The sequence below is a fragment of the Ovis aries genome, chromosome 5, assembly GCF_016772045.2.
Source record: "Ovis aries strain OAR_USU_Benz2616 breed Rambouillet chromosome 5, ARS-UI_Ramb_v3.0, whole genome shotgun sequence".
Lineage (NCBI taxonomy): Eukaryota > Metazoa > Chordata > Mammalia > Artiodactyla > Bovidae > Ovis > Ovis aries.
Window position 1 is genome coordinate 46,105,974 of NC_056058.1, and position 16,415 is coordinate 46,122,388.

Genomic DNA, 16,415 nt, shown 5'->3' on the forward strand with positions numbered 1-16,415 from the left:
TACATTTGTCTGTATTCCTGCATACAGCAGGGATCAAGAAGGGCTTTACAATTTTGATTTAACACAATGGCACCCGACTCCAGTACTCTTGCCTGAAAAATCCCATGGACAGAGGAGCCTGGAAGACTGCAGTCCATGGGGTTGCTGAGGGTCGGGCACGACTGAGCAACTTCACTTTCACTTTACACTTTCATGCATTGGAGAAGGAAATGGCAACCCACTCCAGTGTTCTTGCCTGGAGAATCCCAGGGACGGGGAACCTGTTGGGCTGCCGTCTATGGGGTCGCACAGAGTCGGACATGACTGAAGTGACTTAGCAGCTTAGCAGCAGCTGATGACACAGACTAGAAAGGTTGCTGTTCAATGAACCCTCCTATTAGCAATTGTAATGTAGCTGATGATGGTGATGATAACAGTGATGATAATAATGGTGTTTACCGTGAGGTGATCTTACCAGGCCTCTTTCCAAGCACTTTACATTGATGATTCCATTTACAACTCAAAGCAACTCCACGAAGCCATAGCATTATCCATATCAACATTTTTCCAATGAAGACATGAATTCAAATGGGTCAACGTATTTGCCCAAAAGTCATCCAAAGAGTAGATTTCTAGACTAACACAGATCTGTCTGAATCCAGAAGCAAACTTTCTCCAAACTCTGCTTTTCTGCCTGTCACGCCATGGTTTTTACAACAGGAACATTCCGCTCACATCAGGAGCCCTGGGCATAAAAATGGACACTCAAGGCATGTGCAGACAAAGCAAACTTGAGTTTCAAGATTCAAATGTGAATCTTGATCCTGGGGGACTTCAGTGCCTAGGTCCCTGATGGCCTGATGGATGCTTGAATTTCAGTTAGTACTTTTCTGCAATGTCACCCCAGCCTGCATGCTATCCTGCAGAAGACCTGAGTTGGAAAATGTAGTTCAGATCATAAATTCTCATCCACTGTCCTGATTCCCCCACAAATGCAGAGCATCCTTGCACGAGGGCCCTTCAGCCCATGAGCAGGGCCCATAGATTCAGCAAGCATGTCTTTTTAAACTATGGTCCAGAGGAAGGCACAGCCCAGGCATCAGGGCCCAAGCAGGATTTAGGCCATCCACCCACTGCTGCTAGAACCTACTACTGAGCAATGGCACAGGGTAGGCCCTGCAGGAGAACAGGGCACTCAAAGGGAACTCTGGCTCCTGCACACCGCCCCCCTCCCCGTCCCCACCCCCCCTACCAAAAGGGAACCCAGGCACCCAGGACAAGGCTGCACATTCACAGGTGTTCAGGTGACTGGCTGATCACCTGAACAACAGCCTCCTTCCCATGCCAGGCTTCCTCATGTTACGGTTAGACCAAATACCCCCAACAAGGAACCCATTCATTGCAAAAAGGTCTGAAAAGTAATAACCCAAGCTGCTGGCTTGGGTCAGCCAAGGCTGCCTTCTAGGAGAGCTTCTCTAAAAGTTAATGTGGAGCTGTCATGCACAGCTAGACTTCCACTCAAGGCTTCTGTTGTTCCCTGTGCACTTGTCTCCCTGCTGCGGCTCTGTCCGGCAGCTGTCCAGTGCCTGCTGGCCACTGGTACCAGCAGAGACTGGGCTCGGAGCCTGGAGCAATAGGCTGATTGGCTTCCTGCTGAAGTGGGCCCGCCCCACAATCCAAAGAGGCGGGAAGGAGGGTGTTAACAGCAGGCTAGCACTTCATGAAGGCTTGGACAACTGTTATAATGCATCCTGATGAGCTCCATCTGCTGCCAATCTACACTGGGCATATGTCTCCTCGCCCCAGCACTGCATTTTGGCTGGAAAATTCATCACCAAGTATGTATCTGCCTTACAGAGAGGAGACAAGCGCTGGAGACAGTCTTCAAGCATATCTGGGAACAAAGGAAGGCAGGTGGGACAAAACGTTCTGCAAAGATAAATCCATAAAATGCATAAAGGATTCACCTTCCTGAAACATCCACCTACACCCGAGCTTCCAGATAACACCAGAGCAGAAAAGTGACCCACACAAGGCTTTACACTGCCTGCAGCCTTAGCTGAAACTATTTCGTGAACTGCTTTTCTCGTTTCTATTCGGTATGGTCTCTGCTCTCATTCTCATTCAGTTCTGAATGTTTATCTCAAATCTCTGTTTTCTGGTTAAGAATAATCATTTCACAAACCACTTCATGTTAATGATCTTCACTAGGAATCAGTTTTCTTTGGGGAACTATGAGTGTTTATCACCTCATGAGAGATACTGAGACATAAGAGCCCACTGAGATGGCCATGCTTGACCATCTACCGAACTCATGCCCTGGCCAGTGGAGCTGTCCCACACTGTGCTACCAGGCAATCAGCAACTGGTGAATAAGCGCCTACTATGTGGTTGGCCAGCACTGGATTACCCAAAGTACATGTTTCAGGCAAGAAGGCTGAGAACCAAATATATTTCCTTCTCAAAAAATATTTTGTATTACAAAATATAAAAAGAATTTTGTAATACTGAAGAAGGAAAACAAAGCAAGAGTACTTATACCACTGGATTTCAAGACTTACTACAAAACTGTAGCCTTATAACTAGACAGCATGATAATGGTTTAAAAAAAGAAGAAGAAAAATTGATCAATGGTACAGAATAGAGGGCTGAGATGTAGATCCACACAGATAGAGTCAACTGATTTTTGAAAAAGGAGCAAAATCAATGAATTCCATTCAATGGAGAAAGAGCAGTCTTTTCAATAAACAGTACTCGAACAATTAGATGTCCAGATGCAAAAGAATGAACCTAGACAGAGACCTTACACTTTACACAAAAATTAACTCAAAATGAATGATAAGCTTAAATGTAAATTGGAAAACTATAAAACTGCTAGAAGAAAACACAGGAGAAAATCTATGTGACCTTGGGTTTGGTGATAGTTTTAGATATGACACCAAAAGCACAATTCGTGAAAAACAGTTTAAGTTGGATTTTTTTAAAACAAAAAACTTCTGCCCTGTGAATGACACTATTAAGAGAAATAATACACATGACAGAGCCCAGGAGCAAAGATTTGTAAATGCATATGTGACAAAGGACTTGCATCCAAAATGAAATCCTCTTACAACTGAACAACAGGAAAATAAACAACCCAATTAAAAATATACAAAAGATCAGAATAGACAACTCATCAAATAAGATGGAAAATAATTGTATGAAAAGATTCTCAACATGAGTTGTCACTAGGGAAATGCATATTAAAACAACAATGGCATACCACCATCACACCTATTAGAATGTCAGGGGAAAAATCATAAATACCAATTGCTGGCAAGGATGTGAATCAATAGAAACTCTCACTATGGCTGTAGGAATAAAATGGTATAGCTGCTCCACTTTGGAAGACAGTTTGGCAATTTTTTAAAAACTAAACATCTTACCACATAATCTAGCATTAGCATTCCTGGGCATTTACCCGACTGATTTGAAAACTTGTGGCAACACACACACGCGCCAAAAAAAAAAAAAAAACCTGCCGTCAAACATTTTTATCAGCTTCATTCATAACTGCACAAACTGGAAGCAATCAAGATGTCCTTTAATGGGTAAATGTACGAACAAATTATGAAACATCCATACAATGGAATAATATTCGGTGTTAAAAAAGAAGTGAAATATCAAGCTACACCAAAACACGGATGAATGTTAAAAGAATTGCTAAGTGAAAAAAGTACAAAAAGCTATCTACTGTCCAGTTCCACTTATAGGACATTTGAGAAAAGGCAAAACTGTAGAGCTCATAAATGGATCAGTGGTTCCCAGGGATTCTAGGTGGGAGAGGAGCAGTGGTTGAAACAGAGAAGTGAAGCAAGTTTTAAACTATTCTTTATGATACTACAGCAAAAGAGTGGCTATATGACTGTGTGAATTTGTCAAAAGAACATTATAGCACAAAGACTGAACCTTAATGTATGCAAATTAAAATGATCATTTAGGAGGTTAGGAGCTCCCCGGATGAGAAGTAGAATGTGACAAAACAATCTAAGTGTATTACAGAGGTGCTGACCTGAGTAGCTTCGGCAACAAGCAGAGCCTTTAAGACTAAAAGCCAAAGGACTATACATAAACACTGTGCTCTGGCTGATAAAGTCATTATCCAGGAGGTAGGGATCAGTAATTTGATACCATTATCTGTATACACATACCATAATTGCAGAATTAAGTAAATGGATGGTGAATGGTGGGAGTTTCTCACTGCTGGAGTGGGAGATTATAGACAAGCAAGGGAGAAAGCTATAATGATCTGTGTGGTGATGGATTAGAGCTGGAGACATCAGTATGAACTCATATTTAGCTTAATAGAGATGCAGATGGATACATACAGAAGAATTTACAAATGTACACGCATACACAGACTTTCTTATTCTGTTAGCTGAGAGGGCAGAAAAGTGACATTGCAATAGTAATGCTCAGATACCCAGATCTTGGTTTCGTGTGTGTGTGTGTGTGTGTGTGTGTGTGTGTGTGTGTGAGTCGCTCTGTCATGTCTGACTCTTTGCGATCCCACAGATCATAATCGCCAGGAAGGAGGAGGACCACAGAGATAAGTCCATGTTCATCTCATCATACCAAGGCTAAACTCCTAAACTCTGTCCATGGAATTCTCCAGGCAAGAACACTGGAGTGGGTAGCCAGCCATTCCCTTCTCCAGGTAATCTGCCTGATCCAGGGATCAAACCCAGGTCTCCTGCACTGTGGGCAGATTCTCTACTGTCTGAGCCACCAGGGAAGCCAGTGCTGTTCTCTGATAAAACTAACCAGGGTTGCCTGGAGAAGCAGTTGATTTTATGGCTGGGATAAGGAATCTACAGGTTGAGTCTAGAGCACTGTGTTGTGCCAGAAAGTAAAGAAGTACTCAAAAGTAAGCAACTAAAGTAAACCACAATGGGAGTGTATCAAAGGGACACAGGAGCCTCCAAAAAGAGCTCCCGGTGTCCAAAGCTGGAACAACATGAACAACAAAACCTTAGCATTGGATTAATCTAATAGTTAGTATGAGATGGTAACCTCAGGTATAAAATGAATGTCTATGAACCCATAAACTCACATTTGATTGATCAAATGAATGACTATATTAAATAAATAATTAAATCAGGAAGAAGAAACAAATCTGTTGGTACAGAATTCTAAATAACTTATGTAGACACTGTCCTCAAGGAAATAAGAGCATTAACTGCCCACTTCTTAAGGGCAGATTGTGCATGGTGAGCTCCACTCACAGAGCACATTATGAAAAGAGGGAAAAAGAGTAACATTACTGTGGAGAAACCTGACGAACACCACCACAGCCAGATCAAGGTTCTCATTCACAGCGATAATTAAGTTGATACTATACTATGTACCTTTGATATGATGAGATGAACATTGACTTATCTCTGTGGTCCTTCTCCTAAAAACCCATCTCCCCAGGCTAGTCATGAGAAAAGCATCTAACAAATCCCAATGGAGGGACATTCTAGAAAATAAGTGACCTGTACATCTCAAAACTGTCAAGGTCATTAAAAACAAGCAGAAAATAAGAAACTGTCACAGCCAAGAGGAGCCTTAGCAGATATAACAACTAAATGCAATATAGTGTCCAGGGTGGATTCCTGGAACAAAAACTGGAAATTAGGTTAAAACTAAGGAAATTTGAATAAAAGGCAGATTTTAATTGAAAATAATATATCAATATTGGTTCACTAATTTTGACAAATCCAATGTAAGATATAAGGGGGAAATGGCTGTGGGGCATCTTGGAACTCTCTGTACAATTTCTGCAATATTTCTGTAAATCTAAAAGTTTCCTAAAATTGAAAGTTTATGTGGGGACTTCCCTGGCAGTCCAGTGGTTAAGACTGCCTTTCAATGCAGGAGGTATGGGTTTGATCCCTGATCAAGGAGCTAAGACCCCACATGCCTTGAGGCCAAAAAGCCAAAACATAAAACAGAAGCATTATTGTAACAAATTCAACAAAAACTTTAAAAAATGGTCCACGTCAAAAAAATCTTTAAAAAATTTTAGGTAAAAAACATTAACACTGAACTACTGATTTGCAGAAACAGAATTTTGTTGGATACCAATTGCTGAAAAGAAGTGGTACATGGTGCTATAAACATGAAAAATGACCAAGGATTGATGAAGCCAAGGAAACAGAGAGGGCCGTCTGCCATAGATGCCTGAGGAGACCAGCCACAGAGCCCAGGCCTTCACAAGCCCTGGTTCACACTGGTGCCTCAGCAGAACTTAAAAATGCCATACCATGGACATCTTAGTAAACAAATATCTTATGTACTCCATTCTGGAATGTTTACCCAGGTCATGCTACATGTGTGCTAAGTCACTTCAGTCGTGTCCAACTCTTTGCAACCCTATGGACGGTAGCCCACAAAGCTCTTCTGTCCATGGGATTTCCCAGGCAAGAATACTGGAGTGGGTTGCCATGCCCTTCTCCAGGGGATCTTCCTGACCCTGGGATGAAACCCAGGTCTCTTGTATTTCCTGCAGTGGCAGGCAGGTTCTTTACAACTAGCACCACCTGGGAAGCCCACTGAGTCCCAAAAGAGAAGTGTAACATACATACAGGCAATAGAGTGAAGTACTTAAAAGCTCAGGCCTAGAAGTCAGACTCATCTGGGTTCAAATCCTGGCTCTACCATTTGCTAGATGTGTGACCTTGAGCATTTGGAATTAACAAGGTCTATTTTCTCAGGCTTTAAATGGAGATAACAGTACCTCCCATCACTGGGCTTTCGGGATGACTACATGAAAACATACACGTGACACCGTGTTTAGCAATAGTGAGAAATCCCCAAATGGCAGCAAGTTCTTAAAATTTACACTGGAGAGGAAGACAAGATGCCCATTATCTGTAGATGACATAGTCTTCTCTAGAAGATCCAAAATAATGATAAAATAAAAAGCTGTGAGAATCAAGGTTTCCTGTTTGAAAGAAATAATCATTTTAACAGAAATAAAAAACGAATTTCATTCACAAAAAGCAATGACAAACATCAGCTCTCTAGTCATAGGTGTAATGAGGGATGCAGGAGCCCATCTGAAAGGAAACTACAAACACTTCCTGAGAAACTGGGAAGAGCTGTGCCACATTTCCAGATGGAGCAACTTAAGTGTAAAGTTATCACTCGTCTCAAATTACTTTGTAAATCCAATCTAAATCTCATCTTCTGCAAGTTTTCAAAATGATTTTTAATGTCATCTGGGAGAACAGGCAAGAACAACCACGAAAAATGTGAAAAAGAGGATAGGTTCTTGTTAGATGAAAAGATGAATTAAGAGTAAAAATCATTAAGAAAACTGGCTATTTAAAAAAGGAAAAAAAAATACCCCTATGGTTCCATTTCTCACAGTATACCTCAGAGTAAGTATTAGATTGATTAAAATAGTATTTTTCCCAACTACTGGTCACAGTGCATGTATGAGCGATGAATATAAATTTCTAAAATATGAAGTATAATGGCAGAGAATAGAAAATGGCACATTTTATACAGAATACGAGTGAATATTGCTTGATGGAAGCTTTAAGCACTGGATTACAATAAAAACTATTTTCCTTGTTTGAATGCCACTGGCCTAATGCATCAAATATGAAAAATTCAACCCATAAAAGAACAAAATGGAAACCCAGGTGAAATTTTTATCTGGCCCGAGTTGGGAGATTTCTAAATGTACATCAAAAGCCAAAACTCCAACAGCAAAAAAGAAAAATGATGGACCTATCTGGATAAAAACATCAAAATCTTAGCCTATGAGAAAACACCATTAAAGGCAAGCAACAATTTTTTAAAAATGTGATTTATACCCTTTATATGTAAAATAACTGCCTTATAATTTATTGGGAAAAGTACTGTGAAAGGGAAAGAATAGCATATATGAGACAATTCATAAAAAGAATTACAAATATTTTCATATACATATATATACATACATATATGTATATGAAAAATATATCAGTTCAGTCGCTCAATCGTGTCTGACTCTTTGCGACCCCCCTGGACTGCAGTACGCCAGGCTTCCCTGTCCATCACCAACTCCCAGAGCTTGCTCAAACTCATGTCCATTGAGTTGGTGATGCCATCCAACCATCTCATCCTCTGTTGTCCCCTTCTCCTCCTGCCTTCTATGCTTCCTGGCATCAGGGTCTTTTCTAATGAGTCAGTACTTTGTGAAGTACACAGAAGCTCTGGTACTCTGCTCATATATATATATATACATATGAAAAAATGCTAAATGCACTGTAGTCAAAGAAGTAAAAAAATCAGACTTGGACAGAGCCAGATAATGGTCTCCCAGGATCCATTTTTCTGCTTTTCTTTAGTAATAAGAACTCTGATCTGTAGTTTTCCATCTTAAAACTCCATATTTCCCAGCATCTAGGTAGACCATGACACTTCATTCAGACTAAAGTCAGACCAAGTCAGCCACTGAGATGTAAGGTGAATTATATCCCAATTCACAGGGGTGTGCTTGAAGGAAAGTCCTGCGCCCTCCTTTGCTCCTTCCTTTTTGCTGTTGACTGCACTACATACAGATGGCAATGGCTGGAGCTCTAGCAAGACCAGAGCTGGACCATAAAGAGCTCTAGCTGGACCATGAAGTTGTCCCAAGGTCATCAGAGCAATAAAATGAAAAGGTACTTGATAACTGAGATGTTCCATACCAGCCCTGGACTTCCTACCACTTGACTTACTTTATATGAAAAATAATGCTCTTTTGCTTAAACCACTGTTATTTGACCACTGGAGTGTTGATTATGCACCGCTAAGCCAAGTCCTAACTAATAAAAGTACCTTTTACAAACTTACAAAATAGGAAAATTCTTTAAAAATTACAGTATCCAAAGTTGATAAGCACCTTCTAAATAGGCATTTTCATATACTGTTTATGGTATACATTTTCTGGAAGAAATTCTGCTGGTATGTGACAAAAGACTTACAGTATGAATATCATTTTACCCAGAAATTCTACTGCTAGAGCAGTATCTTATGAAAATAATTAGGATGTGCACAAAATTAATACCTAATTATGTTCATAAAAGCAGTATTTATAATAATGAAAAATCAGAGAAAAGCTAAGTGCTCAATAGAGGATTAGAAATTACAGAGAATTTATAAAATTAGATACCAGGCAGCAACTAAAAATCAAGTTTTAAAAGAATAATTGATGATATGAGAATACTATTAAGTAGCATTAAGCTAATAATAATGATTTAAAAGTAGTATGTGATTATACTCAGACTGGGAGACTACAGGTAATTTTAAACTTTCTACCTGGATTTTTAATAATTTCTTTTAATGTTCTGTAACAAACATGTGAAACTTCTATAGTTCTTTTTAAATGCTTCTTAAAAATGTACGTGTCTACTGCTTTTCCAACATACCTATCTTTTCCAGTTTGACAGGCCCTTCTGCTCACCCTCATGTACGCTGTGTTCTAGACCAATTACTCCTCGCTCGTTGGTATCATGAAATATCCTTTCTGCTCCCTCCTCAGAAATCTATGCAAGAGATTCAGAACACCCATACACCCATACTCACAGGTCAGATGCTCCCACACCAGACCAATTCAAGCTGCTGTGTCTGGTTCTGGGAACTATATGCTCTCCTGACACACTGAGTGATGCTCCCGAGATCAGCTTAGACCTCCTCTCCCCTAGACACCAAGATACCATTGGATCTGACTTCTTGGGAGCGCCTGACTTCATACAGCAGCATGATCCATCTCTAAGCAAATGATCTTTAAAGGGAAGGTACTCTGTGTCGACTAGAAAAATGTGTTTAGCTGCAAATAATAGAAAGCTTGATGAACAGTAATATAAACCCTTTGGGGTTTACCTTGTAACATCAGTTAGGAGAGAAGCCGCCATGACTTTTACTTTTACTTCAACGCCCCTGTCCAGTCATCCTTAGTGGGAACCCTCATAGTTATAAAATGGTTGCTACAGCTCCACTCCAACCTGTGATTTTCATGAAAGCCATAGCTTTCTCAGAAATCTCCAGAAAGCTTAACTTGCATTTCACTGATCAGGGCTGACTCACTGGGGCCACACCCCCAGCTGGAAGAGAAACTGGAAAACTAAAGATGCTGTCATGCACATTCTTCCTCACAGAAAACCAGAATTGAACGGGGATGAGACCAACAACTAACAGTGCCTGCTAGTGTTGTCAAGACTGATTTTAGGATGCAGAGGTCTTTCAGAAGGCAGTGTACTAGCAAACCACATAAAGAGCAGACCAGGTTACTTGTGTGTGTTACCAAAAGAAAGAAGGAAAATATATATTCATCAAGCATCCTTCAGAACCAGCAGCTTTCATAATTATCTGATTAAATTCATTTCATTCTTATAATAATCTTTTGAGACAGATCTATATTCTCTTTTTGCTTTTTTTCAGATGTGGAGCCTGAAACTTAGAGAAGCAGCTTGCCCAAAGCCACACAACTAAGGAGTTTGGGGGCTGAATTTCAATCGCACAACTAGTTGACTCCCCAGCCAATGTGTCTGCTAGAATATATTACTGGCCTCTTGGCAAGCCCCATAATATGTATCCGGAGGGTGAATAAGGGGAGTTATAGATGTATTTGCATCAAAACTGGAAGATACACACAGTTAGAGACCCATAGGAGGTAAGATGGAGAGAACTCTTCAATGCGCAATAGGTATGCTAGTGGCCTTGACTGTGATCTCTCCTTTAACTGCTGCTCATGGACAAGGAGGCAACAAACCATGGACACAGGACCCTGAGAGAGCCAAGTACTCAGGATAGTTATCAAAGAAAAAGACTGGGTAAAACAATTCAGACATTTTGGACCCAATCAGAAATCTGAGAGTAAATCGAGAAGGAGGTGTGTCTCTACTATGCATAAGAAGAGTAACAACTCATAACAGAAGGAAGGAGGAAGGCACCAAACTGAACCTGGATATTTATGTATTTAAATACTGCTGTAATTATGATAACTATATAAGAGATATGCTACCAATTTATATTTATACTTAGTCATGTCCACTTATGCAATAGACCCTATGCTAGGGATATAAAGACAAGTAAAACAGATAAAACTCTTGCTTTCAAGGTGATGATGATCTAGTGGATAGATGATATTTAAGTTAGGTTAGTTTCCTTGTCTCAACCACATGAGGTAAAGTCTAGCTCTTCTGACCACTAGGACTACAACACAGGTCAAAAGTCTAACTAAGCACTCAGGAAAGAATAGAAGAGCCTTTGGAGTCCCAGACACATAAACCCAACCTCATAAAGAGATGGAAAACAGCCCAGCCAGAGACAAACTGGGACAGAAATGAGCCCTCTATATAGACATTCAAATAACAAGTTATTGATATGTTGGGTGTTGATTTCTTATCATCCTGCTTAGGGTAGTTACAGCATAGAACCTGGGGACAAAATAGGCATTTAATTAATGCTGGATGGATGGACAGATGGACAGACTCTGGGTGAATGAAGACATACTGCTCACTACCTACAAACTCAATCACTGCCCTCAATTTTAGGAAAAAAAAAAAAAAAAAAGAGCTGTCAGAGTATTGCCTTAAGCTTTAGTTTTCATTAGGGCTTAGAAGACTTCAGAAGCAAGGTTCATGAAGTCACAGATCAGTGTTATTCTAGTTCACTACATTTTTCCTTATTCTAGTTCACTACATGTTTCCCGAATAGGCCAGTTTCCTAATGGGTGCAGAGATAATCAGTATTTAACCCAGCTATCTCACAATGGAAATATGCATGCATTTTGTACCAGAAGCTCTCAACCCAAATGAGAACAAACTCTACTGTCTCCTTTGCCTAGAGGTGTTCTCTGTGTTCTCATGAGAGCCCGTTCCTGAACCAAATGGAATGTTCTATTCCAGAGAATATTGTACTTCTGTCATCAGGGCAAAAATCATTTTCTTCCTGAGACAACTTGAGACCTCAGGAAGCTAAGTTGAGGAGGCAGGATATAAGCAGAGACAACTGGATGAACTCAGGCTAGATGATGCCGTCCGAACCAAACCAGAGAAACCAGAAACACACGTGGTGTTACATTCCAGCCTGAGCTCACGCCCCAGAATGACTGATGCAAGGAAGGCCAGAGATGGGTGTCTCAGAATCGCTGCGCCCATATCTCCAACCTAGGGACCTAATTCACCTACAACCCTCAACATCTTCAAGGGCTGCAACAGCCACAAGCTCAAGGATATCACCATACTCTGAAAACCTGAGGAGCCTTATACCTTTCCTCCATGGACTGGTCCTCCAGCGATTGAAGGCAGCCCGATATATGTGCACACTCGCCCACGCATGTGCTAGGCATGGTGCTCACAGCATGGAGCTGCAGGGAAGGCTGGGGCAGAAGATCCAGGTGGCAAGGACAGACTGGCAGGTGCAGAGTCACATGCAGGAGCCTGGCAGCTGATGAGACTCTACAGCAACCATGCTTGTGAGGCATTGGTGGTAGAGCGGCTAGCACAGCTGCCTTCCCCCAGCAGCTACCTCTCAACTCCTGGGGAGGAGAAGTCGGGGAGGGGTTCTGGGAGACGTGCAGGTGCCAGGTCCTGGAGCCTGGGGAGGGCCTGAAGGAACTGAGCCCCAGACCGGGGTCCAAGTGCAGACCAGGCCACAGGAATAAGGGGACATGACCCCTCTCTCCATGCTACTGCGCGAAGCTCTGAACACCCCCTGGGACTGGCCTGGCTTGGGAGAGTCACCTAAGTGCTAAGATTTGGAGGGATGTAGTCAGGGGTCCAGACCTCTTCAGCCTCAGTAACAACCTCTCAGGATAGCAGTTCCACAGAATTAGAAGTCCCCATAAAAGGGGCTTTCTCTTTTTTTTAAATATAAATTTATTTATTTTAATTGGAGGTTAATTACTTTACAATATTGTATTGGTTTTGCCATACATCAACATGAATCTGTCACAGGTATACATGTGTTCCCCATCCCAAATCTCCTGAAAGTCATTCTCTTTGGAATAGTACTTGGCCCTGTGCATTGGTACATGATCACAATTCTAGTAAAACTACCTGTCAGCACTAATCTTTTGGTCTTTGACATTCACCTTCTAAGTGTGGTTACACAGCATGAGTGGCCCTTTGCCTGAGTGATTTTAGAAGCTGGAGCTAAGCTTAGCATCCCTTACTAGGGCAGAACACAGAGGACTCACTGGGGTGTTACCCTCGCCCCACCCCCAACACATGACATGCTAGAAAGAGCCATTCAGGAGATTCAAGCTTGGACAAAGCATAGTCAGGCCAAGGATGCCAAAATAAATGGATACTCCATAGGATGAAGTTGGGGGCTGGGGGAAACAGGCCCATGCAATTGCCTTCTTGAGATTCTCAGGCAGACATGGAAGAGAACAGGTCAGCTGCACTGGTTCCTTACACAGAGATTTCTTCACGGTGAAGTCAAATATCAAGGACTGTACCACATGACCCGCGAGTGCATACATCACTGGGAACTCTGAAAACAGCAACGTTTATATCCTACGGAACCATGATCAACCTCATCATCGCCTCGGCCCCAGCGTCCTGGTGCCTCCACCTCCCAGAACTGCCCCCTGAGGCATGCTGAAACTACTTCTTTCATTAGCTCACTCTAGGTCTTCAATGATGAGAAGCACAGACAGAACCTCTACTGTGTAAGGAGAGCTACCATCTCTCACCATTAAGTCGCTTCTTTTCAAGTTAGGGGGAGGGACCCTGGGACGAGGAGAGGAACACAAGGTTTCACCCTCATGACATCACTGTGATTGGAAAAACATCTCACAGATCTCTCATCTCTCCTGGTCTCCACAGACTGAGGAGACCTGGCTTGTTTCTGTTGTGGCTACACTCCTAAGCGATCTGAATATCTATTACCATATATTCAAACAACTGCTTATTCTGAGCTTTATCTGGCATCCTTATATGTTCCTCAAGTTAAATAATCAAAGTGACATCCTGCCTCCTTTATATCTAAGTGCCTTTTGAGTTTTTAAACAGAGAACCAGTATCAAAATGATGATGGTAACAGCTATATTTTAAAATTCTATTTATTTATGCATTTATTTTTGGCTGCATTGGGTCTTCATTGCTGCATGCAAGCTTTCTCTAGTTTCAGTGAGCGGGGGCCATGTTCCAGTTGCAGTGTGCAGGCTTCTCACTGTGGGGGCTTCTCTTGTTGCAGATCACAAGCTCTAGGGTGTACACACGGGCTCAGTTACTCCGTGGAATATGGGATCTTCCCAGACCAGGAATCGAACCTATGTCTGCTGCACTGGCAGTTGGATTCCAAACCACTGGACCACCAGGGAAGTCCAAAGCTACATTTTTTGAATTCCATATCTATAGTTGAAGTTGAGCTCATTGAATTCTCACGATACCTGTTAGGAAGGTACTGCCCTCCGTTTGCTCACTCCTCTCTGCAAGGCCCAGGTGCCCACTACAACCCTTGGCTCTGGAAAAGACAAGGACTACTGAGATTTTATGAAGCAACTGGCTTGGTAGCGGGGCAGCCACTTACTCTCTTTCGATTATAATTTCAATTTACTTTTGTATTGTAATACAGTCTTTTCTTCTCACAGCAATAGATAGCAGGGCAACGGAAGAACAGTCGACTTGAGGACAGATTACAAACAAATTTTTATCTTTAAGAAGCTAGGTCAGAAACTTGTGGCTATCAGAAAGCATAGTGCTGTGGTGAGGAATGAGCCCATGCCAGGGTTTTGATAAACTTCAGAGGGCGAAGTGTGCTTGCAGAAAGAAAGAAGAGAAAATGAGCGAGGACACTGATTCTCTCACCTTGGAGAAATCTCATCAGAGAGGGCCATGGTATCAGTGACGGACTACATTCTCTGAGCACTGAAAGCATGGGGAAATTTAGTTTAAAATGCCTGAATGTACTTTATTTTTTTTCTTTTTCCATAGGAAGTCTTCCCTTTCAATGGACATTCAATTTAGGTTAAGAACACAGTATAATGTGAGAAGAGTACATGTACTAGAAAAGATTTCAAGTCCCTGCTCTTTCATTTATTCGCTGGGTGGCCCTAAGCAAGGTACCAAAAAGCTCCACATTCCAAACTTTCTCACCAGCAACAGAGAGGGCTTTGTTTGGTTGCTGGAAAAATTAAACATACACACCAAGGGTTTAATATACATATTAAGTACCGTCTACAGATTATTTCTTACCACAGTAAATCTCTCTTTTTTCGCCATTTTATACATTATAATTTATGGTACATCTATATAATAGACAACACTTTCAGAGGAATGGAATGGCAACATACTCCAGTATTCTTGCCTGGAGAATTCCATGGACAGAGGAGCCTGGCAGGCCACAGTCCATGGAACCGCAAAGACTCAGAAATGACTGAGCGACTAATACTTTCACTTTATCAGAAGAATGAGACGAAGTCAACGTTTGACAAATAATTGTTGAGAATCCAGAAAAAAAGCCCTCATGTAAATTCCATTCTAGTTGAGCAAGTCAGACAATCAACAGAATAAACATATTATCTAATATATTGGATGGTGATCATTGTCTTGTAGAAAAATAAAGGAGGGGGGACTTCCCTGGTCATCCAGTGGCGAAGACTCCATGCTCCCAATTCAGGGGGCCCAGGTTCAATCCCTGGTGAGGGAACTAGATCCCTGGCGAGGGAACTAGATCCCACATGCCTCAACTAAGAGTTCGAATGCCACAACTAAAGATCCTGCATACTGCAGTGAAGACTGAAGATCCTGCAAGCCACGACTAAGACCCCGCACAGCCAAATAATAAATGCACGCATAGGCATAAATATCCAAAAAAGGAGAAGAAAAATAAAGGAGGAAAGAGAGATGGAAGTGCTGAGAAGGCAGTGTTTGTGCAGAGACTGAAGGGTGGCTGGTGAAGGAAGGTGTGTAGATGTCTGGGGAGAATGTCCGGGCTGAGGCAGGAGTGAAACGGCACATCTGAGGGACCCACTGGGACCTGATCAGGGACTCGATCATGCTGGGCCTTGCAGGTCACTGGAAGTATTTTCTCTTTTCCTCTTAACATGATGGGAAGTCAGTGGCATGTCCTGAACAGGAAATTATACAATATGACTTCCATTTTGCAGAATGTTTCACTCCTAGTTCAAAAGGGAGTGTAGGGGCCAGGAAATAAACTCGGAAGCTACTGAAATAAAACATGAGGATGTTTGGGACCACTAGGGCAGTAACCATGGAGGTGGTAAGAGGTACTTATATTCGAAAATCTATTTGAAAGCAGACTCAAATGATGATTATATGTGGCATGTAGGAGAAAGAAGCTTTGGTTTTTGGTTTTACTTCAGCAGATTGAACTACGGAGATGACAGTCATCAAGGTGGCAAGCACAATACAGGAGGAAGGGACAGATACAGGCGAGATCGGGAGTCTCATTTTGGACATGTTAAG

General features: G+C 41.8%; 1 protein-coding gene across 2 annotated transcripts in view; it reads right to left on the reverse strand.

Moving 5' to 3' along the window:
• Nucleotides 1-16,415, reverse strand: part of SPOCK1 (SPARC (osteonectin), cwcv and kazal like domains proteoglycan 1) — a 593,060-nt gene that overhangs the window by 105,458 nt on the left and 471,187 nt on the right. The window contains exon 7 of one of the 2 annotated variants that reach the window (XM_042250908.1): nt 14,796-14,855. The exons of the other annotated variant lie outside the window; for it this stretch is intronic. Coding sequence (XP_042106842.1) covers nt 14,796-14,855 — 60 coding nt within the window. The remainder of the gene's footprint in view (nt 1-14,795; nt 14,856-16,415) is intronic. 2 annotated transcript variants of the gene reach the window in all.